Here is a 13,658-nt window from a genome sequence, read left to right as displayed (position 1 = left end):
CTTGAGGACTAGAGTTCAAATTCCCAGAACCCATGTAAAAAGTTGGGCATGGTTGTCTGTGCCTGAAACCCAACATGGAGAGGATGCTGGGCAGAGATGGGACTTGCTGGCTGTCAGTCTAGTTCCAGGTTCAACGAGAGACCCTGTCAAAGGATTAAGGCAGAGAATGCTAGAGCAAGGCACGGAGGTCCTCTTCTGGCTTCCACATGCTCCTGCACACACATGGGCACACACCAACTACATACACCATACACAAGCAAATAAATAAATAGCACACAAACAAACAAACTCTGAACATTTTCTGCCTGACCTGGGTGTACTTCATCTTTGGTATGTTCTAGTAATCCTAGGTGAACCAGACTCCAGGGATTACTTAGCTGGGAGGTATCAGAAGTAGAGAAGGATGAATCCTACAGCCCACACTCATCTCTGGCCAAAGCTGCCCTCTCAGCCACTCTCTCTTCTTTTTAATGTATTTACTTTTACTTACAAAGTGTCTCATTTAGCCCAGAGGACCTCAATGCTTATAGCAAGAGGTGATGTTGAGCTTTTATTTCAGTTTTCATTCTGTGTGTATGTGTGTGTGTGCCATGTGTGTGGGTACTCCCATGATCAGATCCCCTGAAGCTGGAGTCACAGGCAGTTACGAGTCACCTGACATGGATTCTAGGAATCAAACTTGGGCCCTTGGAAAAACAATCAGGCTCTAGACTGCTGAACCATCTCTCCAGCCCTAGGCATTGAATTCTTGATTCTCTTCAAAATGCTGGCATCACAAGCTCAACTATTCATTCATTCATTCATTCATTCATCAAAGTTACCCCTGTACCTGCCGAGAACCAGGCCCTGTTCTGGGTCCTGATCTTTAAGGTTTGAAAGCCTAGTGAGCCTTTGGCTTGGTTTTGGTTTTGGCTTTTCTTTTAAAACTATTTTTAATGTGCGTTGCCTGTGAAAGGGTGTTGGGTCTCCTGGAACTGTAGGTACAGACAGTTGTGAGCTGCCATGTGGGTGCTGGGAATTGAACCCCGGTTCTCTGGAAGAGCAGCCAGTGCCCTTAACTGCTGAGCCACCTCTCCAGTCCCCAGTTTTGGCTTTTTGAGGGAAGTCTCCCTATGCATCCCAAACTGGCCTGGCTTTGCTCACACTATAGCTCAGGCTAGCCTCAAGCTCTCAGCAAGACCCCTACATTGGCCTTCCTGGTGCTGGGGTGACAATAAGCTTTGCAGGCCTCTTTTTAACTCTCTTGCTGAGTCCTTTTCCAATGCTGGACCCCTCTGCTCCCCAGTTTTTCTCCCCCACAAACCCCACTGGTTCAAGTTGGTTGGATCCCTGGACTAAGCCGCTGAAACTCAGAGGAGCGCCTTAGTTCAGGGGGTGACCTTGACTAGTGCCTGTCAGAGCCAGAGCAGTGAGTGAGTGCTAGTTAGAGAGAGGCTGGGATTGGCCTGGGAAGGCTTCTGTGTGGGGACTTCTGAGGGTGATGTCGGCAGAAGAGGAGGGGCTGGCGCTGGGTTTGAAAGGAGAAGACTCCAGTGGCTGGAGCCTGACTGTCTGGTTTTGGTATGGGAAGAATAAGCCAGACAGGGATGGTGTGGAGGAGGGCAAGCTGGCCCAAGGCTTGAAAATGGGGCAAGGGTGGGGGCCAAGCCAAGTCCTGAGCTTATCAGGAAGCCAGGAAAAGGACAGGGCAGGGACTCCGGTGTCCCTGAGAACTAGAAGAGGCTGCTGACCTCTGAACCACCTGTCCCTATATTACCTGAAGGTGTGCCTATGTCCTTCCCTGGAGAAAGGGTGGGTCTGGCCTACTGTCTGGAGGGTGGGGCAGACAGGGGGTCTCCTCCAGGGTCCATGAAGGATTAGGACCAGGCTGGCAGGTGCTTATTTATATTACCCACAGATGTAGCAGCATCAACAGTCAGCTTGAAGTTTTCCTAGGGTCTAGCCACTTAGCCTGGCCACCTTCAATATGGGAAGTGGGTGCCTGTGCCTTTAAATTCTCAGCAGGTTGAAATGGCTGATGACATCACTGGTTCCCGGGAGCTGAGGAGCTGGAGCCAGAACCCAAGGGAGCCAGGCTAGGCTGCTGGGGGCTGCAGACATGGAGGGCCAGAGCAGCCATGGTAGTGCCAGGCCAGGTACCGGGACTGGCCTGGGACCCTTGCCTGTGCCCCATGGGGTTTTGCAAGCTGGGGCACCCTCAAAGGTAAGAGCCCCCCAACCCTAGCTCCCATTCCAGGTCCCTGGCCTCACACTTTCCCACCACACACACACTCTGCAGGCACTCCCGGTGCCCCTGGCTAAGTGGCTAAGGGACCGGTACTTTTCTGTGCCCACCAAGCAGGGACTGGGCAAATAATGTCACCCTGGAAGGGCAGTGGTGGGATGTCCATAGAGAAATGAAATCAGCCATGACCCGGAGGCCCCCAGAAGTGCTCTGGATGGTTGTCAGGGGCCCCAGGTGTTCTTCAGCTTTGCTGTGTGACCTTGGGCAAGTTGCTTGTCCTCTCTGAGCCAATGCAAAATGAGGGGGTTTGTGTCTGAAGACTAGAACTGTGACATCTGGGGTGTCTAAGTTGTTAGTGCTGGAGGCGGTATGGTGGTTGGGGGGAGGGGGCACACTGTGGGACACTTGGAAGTATCCAAAATGCAGCCTCAAAGAGCGGAGTTCAGAGAAGGAGGTGGAGGTACAATTCAGATTCTCTGAACCGAGAAGGACAGGGACAGAGACTGGGACTGAACTGCGTCTCCAGAGCAGGATGGGGCCACCCTGAGGCGCATCTAGACCTTCTCCTGTCCTCCCTGGCAAAGGACGAGTTCTCCTGGCCTCTGGAGACTGGGGACATTGTAAACAGGGTGGACAAGGCAGGGGAGGGAGCTATTCCACCTGTCAGGTATAAAGGGCACCTATTTGCCTGTCCTCACAGGTTGGGAGAGCAGCCTGGGCACAGCGAGGGAGAGGCGTGGCAACAGACCACACTCGCTGGCCCGAGGGTGGGCTCAATCCCCAGCACTCAGGAGGTTCCAGGAAATACAGTCGCTCCCGCCCTAGACAAAGTGGTGTGGTCAGGGACCCTTCCCACCGTCCCTTTGTTCTACAGATAGGAAACAGGCTGTGGGCTGAGGAGCATTTGCCTAAAGTCACACAGAGCTGGGATGGGAATGCATATGACAGTCTCAACTGCAGGCTCATGACCCTGCAAGGTGCACTGGGAATGGACCGGCCCAGGCAGGCTGTGACCAAGGGGTCGGGTGGTGTATGAGCAGCCCCTGAGTCCGGCTTGCACTGAGAAGGAAGGAAAGGCACTCAGCAGGGTGGACCCTGTAACACCATACCCACAGGGACAGACTTGGGGTGTTGAGTCAGCTGCCCTCAGTAAAGGGTGTTGCAGAGGCTACAGTGAGAGCTCTCCTGGAAGCTGGTTAGGGTAGCGTAGGTGCCAGCCGGGAAGACCGGGCGAGCCTCAGACTCAGGTTCATGCCCTTCTCAGTCCGTTCAGGGTCCGTCTGCCCATCTGTGTGTGAAAGGCTCTTAAAGTTTAATATGGAAGCATGTCTTTTGTAACCCATCTCTTCTGAGAGAGAAACTGACCTAGAGCAGAATGGGTCGGAGTGAGATAGCGGGAAGAATTTCCTTGGAATGATACGTCCTTCTCGGCTGTATGGGTCTGTGGGGGGTCTATATGGGAGCGGAGACTCGAGCCCTTGGTAAAAAGTCACTCTGCGTCATTGATTTGTCCTCTACAAGGTGAACGCAAGTTTTCAGCTTCCAGCAAAGAACACAGGTCCAGTACCCACGGAACCAAGATTGGCTCTGGCACCTGTGGGACCACGGGCAGCTGTGTCACCTCCCTCAGAGGGGCCAAGGCCAGCGTTAGCATCTCCCCTGCCCATCCCAGCTCCACTCTGCACCCCTGGAGAACAGAAAAGGCCTCCATCCCACCGCAGCTCCAACCTGGGTTCAACATCCGTGGGCCAGCTGGTGGTATCTGCCTCTGCAGGACCAAAGCCTCCACCAGCCAACTCAGTCTCCATCCTGGCTCCAAAGTCTCTAGGGCAACTAGTAATATCCGCCTCTGCTATGCCAAGGCCTCCTCAGGCTACCCTGGGGCCCATCCTATCTCCAACTTCCAGGGACCAGAAGCAGTTGTCACCCACCTCTGTGGGACCTAAGCCAGCATTGGCAGCCTCGGGCCTGAGCCTAGCCCTGGCTTCTCAGGAGCGGCCTCTGCAGTCCCCCTCCAGTCCTTCCCCAGAGCCCAGTCCTGCTCTGTCACCCTCTCAGGAGCAGACCCTGGCTCCAGCATCTGTGACATCTACCCCAGCTTCTGAAAGACAGTTGCCAGCTAGACAGAAGGGTGCTGCAATCCCCAGGCCCACCCCCCTGGCAGAGGGGTGTCTCCACACTCCAACTCACGCAGCTGTTCTTGCCACCTCTCCACCAAGGGCCCAAACTTCCTCAGACCCCCGGCTTTCCCCCTCCTTCCGTGCTCGACCAGAGGCTCCACGTCACAGCCTAGAGGATTCTGTCCTGCCACCACCACCACAGACCCTGCCCTTGGATGTGAGCCCAGGCCTTCCAGAGCCTGGCACCCGCTCTCCTGGACTTCTGTCCCCTACCTTTCGGCCAGGAAGCTCCTTAAACCAGACTGTGCCCCCACCTCTACCCAAGCCACCTCGGTCTCCCAGCCGCTCCCCGAGTCGTTCTCCCAACCGCTCTGCCTGTGTGCCTCCCGCCCCGGAGACAGCACCCCCAAGACCTGGCGCCCAGGCTGTAGGGCCTGGCAGGTGCCCAAGCCCTAACCAACAGGCGCAAGAAAGCCCAGCCTCCACCACCACCTCACCATCTTCCCCTTGGTCAGCTCAGCCTACCTGCAAGAGTGACCCCGGATTCCGGTGAGGGGCTTTCTCTCGTGAAAAGTTACTGGCCATTCTTCCAGGGTGGTGGTGTATTTTTACTCAGTTTACCTCCCTAAGACTTTATCCTGAGGAGAGGGGAAACTGCTGGGCCCGCTTTGGGACCCTAGAAGATACTGTCCCTTTCTAAGGGACCTGCTTTTCCTTTGGTTTGTCTCCCTAGGAAGGTAGTAAAGAATGCTGGGCCCACTTTGAGTCTTTTCTAAGGGCCCTTAAATCTTTTCCTGCCTCGGCTTAACTCCTCAGACACAGTCCTGTGGGAGAGAAAGGGAGGGTCGGGAATGGTGCCCAGCAGTAAACTCGCCCACGCCCCTGCCTCCAGGATCACTGTGGTTACATGGAACGTGGGGACTGCCATGCCCCCCGACGATGTCACATCTCTTCTTCACCTGGGCGGTGGCCATGACAGTGATGGTGCAGATATGATTGCCATAGGGTGAGGAATGGTGTGGGCGGGTCCCTTCCTGAGCATTTTGACCCCCTGGACACTCACCCTCAGAAGGAATTCCTAAAGCAGCTCCTGTAATCAATCAATCGTGCATGGTTGTTCCTGTCGCACTTACCTCCCAGGTTGCAAGAAGTCAATTCCATGATTAACAAGAGGCTCAAGGATGCACTCTTCACTGACCAGTGGAGCGAGCTCTTCATGGATGCGCTGGGGCCCTTCAACTTCGTGCTGGTAATAGCACCAACGCCCTCCTGGGAAGCAGGGACACTTTTGGATTCCTGCTCCCATCTCTGAGGGGACTGCTGGGTCTCTATTGCTGGGTCTCTGAATTAGGGAGATGGGGGGCAGGAGGCAGAGGCTGGGGCGAGCTGTATGTGGAGTATCCCCAACAGGTCTCCCCTGCAGGTGAGCACTGTGAGGATGCAGGGTGTCATCCTGCTATTGTTCGCCAAGTACTACCACTTGCCCTTCCTGCGGGATGTGCAGACAGACTGTACAAGGACTGGTCTGGGTGGCTACTGGGTGAGTGTGGGAATGGGTTTGAGTGTGGCCTGCCTCATGCTTGCATCCTTCACCCTGAGACTTCACCAACCCGAGCACCAGCCATCACTAGGGCCATCCCTTTAGCCTGCACCCCTTTAGCCTGCGCCCCTTCTCGGTCCATCCATGCTTAAGCTTAAGCTTCCTCTGCTCCTTACCTGCTCTTATGCCCAGCCCAGCAGGGACTCTCCTCCTGACCCATGCCAGGCCCATGACCTGTCAAACCTCGCCCCTAGGGTAACAAGGGCGGAGTAAGTGTGCGCCTAGCTGCCTTTGGACACATGCTATGCTTCCTAAACTGCCACTTGCCGGCACACATGGACAAGGCAGAGCAGCGCAAGGATAACTTTCAAACTATCCTTAGCCTCCAGCAGTTCCAGGGACCAGGTGCACACGGCATCCTGGATCATGAGTAAGTGGGTTTGCAGAGCGTGGACTCGGTGGGTGGGTGTGGAAAGGTGGATCCACCATACTGCCTGTAGAAAAAATGGAGGCAGATAGCAGTTTTGTGGGGCAGGGTGAGTCCTGCAAAATAGAGCTTTGTTGAGGAGCACTTTCTTGCTGAGGGTCCAAATCTAATTTCTCTAGACCCTCTTACTCCTCCATCCCCATTTTCCTCCGTCCCTTGGATGACTGAAGGCTCTGGCAGCCCCCACCCATTGGCACCTCTAAAGGCACCAGTGCTATGGGGTTGGATAGGTTCCAGGAAGGATCTAGATTGAGCCTTTCACCCCATGGACACACTGAACCCCATTCCCACCCCGGAGCAGCCTTGTATTCTGGTTTGGGGACCTGAACTTCCGAATTGAGAGCTACGACCTACACTTTGTCAAGTTTGCCATAGACAGTAACCAGCTCCATCAGCTCTGGGAAAAGGACCAGGTAAGAGTCCTAGTTTCCCTCTCTCAACTCCCTCAACCTGGAACTCAACCAGCACCTCAGGTTTCTGCCCTCGGCCTCATCTGTCCCACTGTATCTCTGGTGCTGCAAAGCCCAAGCTGTTGTTCTGCCTTTCTGGACCCCCACAGCTCAACATGGCCAAGAACACTTGGCCCATCTTGAAAGGTTTCCAGGAAGGGCCCCTTAACTTTGCTCCCACCTTCAAGTTTGATGTGGGTACCAACAAGTATGATACCAGGTAAGCCGTGAGATGGGGTGGGATGAGGGGAAGGGAGCCTGTGAGAATGGGGATGCTTGACACCCCCACCCCACCCCCCACCCCAGACCCTGAAACTCAGGCTGCCTTCTCCTACTCAGTGCCAAGAAGCGGAAGCCAGCCTGGACAGACCGCATTCTGTGGAGGGTCAAGGCTCCAGGTGGAGGTCCCAGCCCCTCAGGACGAGAGAGTCACAGGCTCCAGGTGACCCAACACAGCTACTGCAGCCACATGGAGTACACTGTTAGTGACCACAAGCCCGTTGCTGCCCAATTTGTCCTGCAGGTGAGTCTTGGTCACACCTCCCCTCAAGCTGAGCACCCTCTATCCATTCAGCAATCTTTTCTGCCTGCCCTTAACAGCATCCTGCTTTTCAAGCAAGGAGGGAGTGGGATTATAATCTTCGTTTTTAGATGAGACTTTGGCTGAGACGCGGCTTCCCTTGCCCAGTGCCACACAATAGTAAGAGGAAAAGGAAGTCTTTGAACCCAAGACAGTTTGATTGCAGAGCTCGTATCTTTCCACTATCTATAACTGACTTCCCTCTTCCAAGAAATGTTTAAGGCAACAAGTTAAAATTTGAAGCAGGAGAGTCCAGAATTCAGGACCAGCCTCAGATATATAGTGAGTTTGAGGCTGTGGTATATGAGACCTTGTCTCAAGAAGAAAAAAAAAATCACATATATAATATGACCAGCAAAGTCAAAATTTCTACTCAAAGCCCAGGTAACATTCATTTCATTGTTAACTTATTGAATAAGCATCAACTTATCATATGGCAGGCATTATGAAATGGGCATTGATAAGGAAGGAGAGAGAGAAAAACAAAAAACAAAACCAAAGCCAGGCTGTGGATATACCCGTTGGCAGACTGCTGCCTAGCACGTATAAGGCCTGTATTCCATCCCAGGACCAAATTCAGTGCCACAGTCTCCACATTACAGCTCTACAAATAAAAATATGTGGAGAAAAAATAAGAGATGGCTCAAGAGTTAAGAGAACTTACTGCTCTTGCAGAGGACCCAGGCTCAGTTTCCAGCACCCAAATGGGGTAGCTCACAATCACCTATAACTCAGATCCAGGAGATCTGATGCTTTTAGCTTGTGTGGGCACCCACACATATGCACAACCCCCCCAAACACACACATATATGAACAAAGTTGTAAAAATAATTTTAAAATATGTTTTAAAAAGTGCCTATATTAATATATAATTAATATATAGACTTTTCTTGTTATTTTCCTTAAGCCATGTAGTATAACAACTATCTTCATGTCATTTGCATTATAATATATAGACATACATACTATATATATATATATGTATATATATATATATACATATATATATATATAAAACAAGGATCATAAGTAATCTAGAAAGAATTTTAAGTTTATAGAGAGATATGCAAGTTGCATGCACATACTATATACTGTTTTATGTGAGGCATGTCAACATTCTTGGGTTTTAGCGTGTACCAGGGAACCAAACACACTCAGATGCTCAGGGATGACTTTATTGTGTTTAGAGCTGAAGTTCCTAGTTGTCAAGGTAAGAGGGCAGTTCTAGAGTCATAGAAGTAAGACAGTGTAGTTTATGACTTACTCTGAGGTAACCTCATTCTCCTACCAAGATGGCCATGAGCCTCGAGTCACATAAAGGTTCAGTAGCAGAAGAAGTGGGTAGATCCCATGTTTCCAACCTGGAAACCTAAGCTGTGTTTTCTTATTTCTTGGTCTGATAAGAAGGAACCCTGCAGGCCAAAGAATGTTTCCCATGGTAACTTTGTCTCGTGATCAGTCAGTGGGCCTTAAGCCAATACCTCAGCTGGGGATGGAGATCAGCCTAGGCTTGGCCTCCTTCGAACTCTGGGAAAGGGACAGGGTGGGAGCTTTGGCTATTGCTGTTTTTAGGTTACTCCTTCAAGCTCATGGCCCTCTGACCTCTGCTTCCCTAGTGTTAGGGTTACAGGCATGTGCCACCACTCCAGTCCTTACACAGGGACCTCAGCACCTTGCCATACTACCCTGTCCTTCCTGTAGTAGATAGGGAAAAAACATTACCTGGGGCTTGAGATGCAACCCAGTTGTAGGACATTTCCCTAGCATGTGCAAAGCACCCAGTTCAATCCCAGCATTGCAAAAACAACTAAAGAAAAAAAAAAAAAAAAAAAAGAAAGACAAGAAAGCAAGGTAGCATAAGCTGAGGCTGGTGACCTATACCCATAATTCCAGGATTCAGAATAGTGAAGCAGATGGATCAGGAGTTCAAGGCCAGCCTGGGCCACATAGTGAGACCCTTGGTCAAAAAACAATAAAAAATTACATATTGAACCAAGCATGGTGGCAAATTTCTCTAAGTTTGGAGGCTGAGGCAGAAGAATTCCAAGTTCAAAGCCAGTGTGAATTATACAGTGAGTTTCAAGCCTCCCTTGTATACACTGAGACTCTGTCTCAAAAACAAAACCCAAAACTATCTACCACATGTCTTCTGCGTGTTAGGCTGTGTGCAGGGCACTTTCCATGCATTTTCCCTTGAATGCCTTAGGCTCTGAAACATCCAAAGTCTCCTCTCCAATTCACTGTTGGGAGAAACTGAGGATAGTATTTATTTTATGCATGTGGGTGTTTGGCTGTATATGTTTCTGTGTAGCTGGTACCTGTGGAGGACAGAAGAGGCATCAGATCCCTGAAACTAGATGGTGGTGAGACGCCATGTGGGTGCTGGGGATTGAACCTGGGTCCTCTGGAGGAACAGATGGTGCTCTCTACCACTGAGACATCTCTCTCTCTCTGTCTCTCTCTCTCTCTGTCTCTCCAGACCCTTGCTTTGATTTTTTTTAAATTACATTTATTGATGTGCACAGGTGTGCACTCTCTGGAAGAGGTCAGAGGTCAACTTTCAAGAGTTGGTTCTCTCTTCCCAAATGTGGATTCCAGGGATTAAACTCGGGTCATCCTGAGGATAAATCATTTTATGCACTGAGCCATCTCACAGGACTTGCTTTTTTGGTTGTTTGGGGGTTTGTTTGTTTGTTTTACTTTTCTTGCCCTTTTGAGAACAGTCTCCTGTAGCCTGATCTGACCTCCATCAAAAATCCTAGAATCTGATCCTCCAGCGTCAACCTAAGTACTCAGGTTGTGGCCCTAGACCACTGTGCCTTTGCAGGGATTGTGACCTTGCAAAGCCTTGGAGCACATTTCAACCTGTCCTTCTGTTAGCAATCTGGGACGGGGAAAGAATGTGCTCGTTTCTTCTGGAACAGCTAGGCTCAGAAGCAGAAGGAAGGAAACCTGAAACCAGATCAGACAAAGGCCTGAGGTTGGCACCACCTGAGCTCTCTCTTAGGGACACAGGTGGCCATGACTCTGGCTGCTCGCCACTGCAGAAACTACCTATTCGGGTGGCTCTCTAGTGGTCCAGGCTGCTCTTAGGGATAATCTGTCTCCATGTACTGATGACAAAGGCAGCTATTAGTGGGCCCTTTAATAGTAAGATTCAGATGTGGGGAACTGAGTTTAGGGATGGCTAGGGTTTTGTCTGTGGTCACACAGCAATTTAGTGACAGAGCTAGAAAATGAACTGAGGTCTCCTGGGCTTTTGTTGGCTCCAGGAAACTGAGTTTATCCCAGAATCCCATATACCACAGGACTTTACTTACCTGCCTTGCTAGCATTTAAGCAGATTATTTAGTGAGCACCTAAGCAATATGAAAGAATATGTTACAAATTGCATTTCAGGGTTTCAGCAGTACAGGCCTGGGTATAAAGCAAGAGCCTTGAGCACTGGAGAGATGGCTCAGGGGTTAAAAACATTCACTGGCTGCTCTGCCAGAGGAACCAGGTTCAATTCCCAGCACCCACATGGCAGCTCACCACCATCTGTAACTCCAGGTCCAGGCACACACACAATGCACAGACACACATGCAGGCAAACAGGCATGCACATAAAACAGAACTTTTTTTTAAGACAAAAGCCTCTGAGTTCACGGAGAAAGGCCTGCCATTCAGAAAAGCCGAGGAACTAACCCATTGTGTAACCAACAATGGCTGAGCCAAGGCCAAATCTAGGACTGGCTGGCTTCAGGGCTGTGTTCCACTCACTTCCTTAGAGAGCTGAGGATAAAAAGGGGCCCAGTATGGAGGTAGGAACTTTTGTTTTTTTGGATTTGGTTTGGTTTTTACCAAGTTTTTGGAACAGTTTCACTATGTAGCCCATTCTAGCCCACAACCTGCTGTGTTGCCCAGGCTGTCCTCAAATTGTAAATTCTCCTGCCTCGGCCTCCAGTAACACTGTCATTACAAACATGGGTTTCTACCCCCAAGAGCCCTAGGAATGTGAGATGTTAAAGGGCATCCTCTGACATTGTCCTCTGTCCCTGCCTTGCTTGGACAGTTTGCCTTCAGGGATGATGTGCCTTTGGTGCGACTCGAGGTAGCCGATGAGTGGGCACGACCAGAGCAGGCTGTGGTGCGGTACCGCATGGAAACAGTGTTTGCTCGGAGCTCCTGGGACTGGATCGGCTTGTACCGGGTGAGAAGGGCAAGAGTCTGGGGCTCTCAAGGAAGGAGGGGCCTGCAGGCCCCCCTGGAGAATCACTGGCTTGTCCCCTGTTTGCTGCTCCGCTGAGACGCTTCTGGCATTAGATGTCCCAACCCTAGTTCCTCTTTCCCTAGGTGGGTTTCCGCCACTGCAAGGACTATGTGGCTTATGTCTGGGCCAAACATGAAGAAGTAGATGGGAATATGTACCAGGTACTTACAAGGAGTGGAGGGCTGAAGGTCCCATTGCCTTGGGGACACCAGAATTGTACGTGGGGGAGGGGTTCCTGAGGCTACCCCTTGGCCCCAGCTTGGGCCTCTACCCCTGTGCCCACCAGGTGACCTTCAGTGAGGAATCGCTGCCCAAGGGCCACGGAGACTTCATCCTGGGGTACTATAGCCACCACCACAGCATCCTCATTGGCGTCACTGAGCCCTTCCAGGTAAATTGATCAGACCCAAGGGCCAAAGCTTGTCGACGAGTCCCGATCACGTGTCACGTCTTCTGTGTCTGTGACCTCAGACCAGTAGCCCAGCCCCTCTGGGTCTGCCAACATGGAGGGAAGCGGGCTAGAGTGGGATTGCCCCAGTGGCCCGTGTTCTCTCCAGATCTCGCTGCCTACCTCAGAATCGGCCAGCAGCAGCACAGACAGCTCAGGCACCAGCTCGGAGGGCGAGGATGACAGCACTCTGGAGCTGCTTGCACCCAAGTCCCGAAGCCCCAGCCCTGGCAAATCCAAGAGACACCGTAGCCGCAGCCCCGGCCTCGCCCGCTTTCCCAGTCTTGCTCTCCGTCCTTCATCCCGTGAACGCCGCGGTGGCAGCCGCAGTCCCTCACCCCAAAGCCGCCAGCTGTCTCGGGTAGCCCCTGACAGGGGTCACAGTAGTGGCAGCCGAGGTAGTAGTGAGGAGGGGCCCTCCGGGCTGCCTGGCCCTTGGGCCTTCCCACCAGCTGTGCCTCGAAGCCTGGGCCTGCTTCCAGCCTTGCGCCTGGAGACCGTAGACCCTGGTGGTGGAGGCTCCTGGGGACCTGACCGGGAGGCCCCTGACCCTAACAGCCTGTCTCCCAGCCCTCAGAGCCAACTGGGGCTAGAGGAAGGGGGCTTGGGGCCCTGAGGTGAGTAGGCAGCTGGACCTGGACAGCCTCACTCTGCCTCCATCTTCCATGAACCCGCCTGCCTCTCTTGCTGCTGCCCCAGTTGTTAACCACACCTGCCACTCTGTCTTGGCCAGGAGTGGCCAACTGGGGCTCCCCAAACTCAGTCCTGGCACCACCTCAACTGTGACAATCAGCAAAGCCTCGCCTGGGACCCCATCTTGGATACTGGGGGAAACGCTGGCAGATGTTGCGATCTTGGAGGTCATCCATTAGGAATTAAATTCTCCAGCTTCATTCCTGGCTCTTTCCTGACTTGTGAGCAGTCTGCAGATGGGGGTGATAGGAATTAAAGATGTGAGGGAGTGATAGAACTAACAGATATTAGGCATCAGCTGAATATGGAAACATGTCGTCCCCTTTAATCTTCTCCGTAATCCTGTGTGCTCAGTGCCATTTTGGACCCATTTCACAGATGGACAAACTGAAGCCTCCAACAGGTCCCATCAGCATCTCAAGAGCAGGCAGCAAAGCTCAGCCAGGCTATGCACTAAAGGAAGAGAATGTTTACTGGTTGTATGTGTGTTTATTAATTTACTTACTCCTCAGCAGCCCTATGAGGTAGTTCATGTTTACTGGTCCCCTATTCAGGCTAGGGGTGTAACTTGGTTGCATGCTTGCTTAGCAACCCCTGGTTAAAGGGTTGAAACCTAGGTTCCATCCCTAGTACCATATAGAACTTGGTGTGATGGCTTATTCCCGTAATCCAAGCCCTTGGAGGTAGAGGAAGGTGGACCAGAAGTCCAAGGCTACATTAATATATGCAGAAGAAGCCAGCCTAGGCTACAATGAAACCATGGCTCAGACAAAAAACAAAACAAACAAAGAAAAAGCCCTCCTATTTTCAGAGGAGGAAACTAAGGCTCAGAGTGGAGGAAGAAGGTTTCTAACTCAAGGGCACA

The 13,658-nt window shown here is 51.7% G+C and overlaps 1 protein-coding gene across 1 annotated transcript; it reads left to right on the top strand.

Annotated features, from left to right (window-relative positions):
• The first annotated feature begins 1,625 nt into the window (after positions 1-1,625).
• Inpp5j (inositol polyphosphate-5-phosphatase J) lies at positions 1,626-12,993 on the top strand. The gene is made up of 14 exons (XM_051200431.1): positions 1,626-1,762; positions 2,002-2,203; positions 3,746-4,893; positions 5,237-5,350; positions 5,485-5,593; positions 5,768-5,884; positions 6,139-6,314; positions 6,673-6,784; positions 6,931-7,040; positions 7,160-7,343; positions 11,455-11,592; positions 11,736-11,813; positions 11,939-12,043; positions 12,210-12,993. Exons 2-14 carry the CDS (start codon positions 2,099-2,101, stop codon positions 12,714-12,716), a joined length of 3,003 nt encoding a protein of 1,000 aa, XP_051056388.1. The 5' UTR covers positions 1,626-1,762; positions 2,002-2,098; the 3' UTR covers positions 12,717-12,993.
• The last annotated feature ends 665 nt before the right edge of the window (positions 12,994-13,658 follow it).

The sequence above is a fragment of the Phodopus roborovskii genome, unplaced genomic scaffold, assembly GCF_943737965.1.
Source record: "Phodopus roborovskii unplaced genomic scaffold, PHOROB, whole genome shotgun sequence".
NCBI lineage: Eukaryota > Metazoa > Chordata > Mammalia > Rodentia > Cricetidae > Phodopus > Phodopus roborovskii.
The sequence above is the reverse complement of the archived record's forward strand: the minus strand, read 5'-3'. Positions and strand labels throughout refer to the sequence as shown.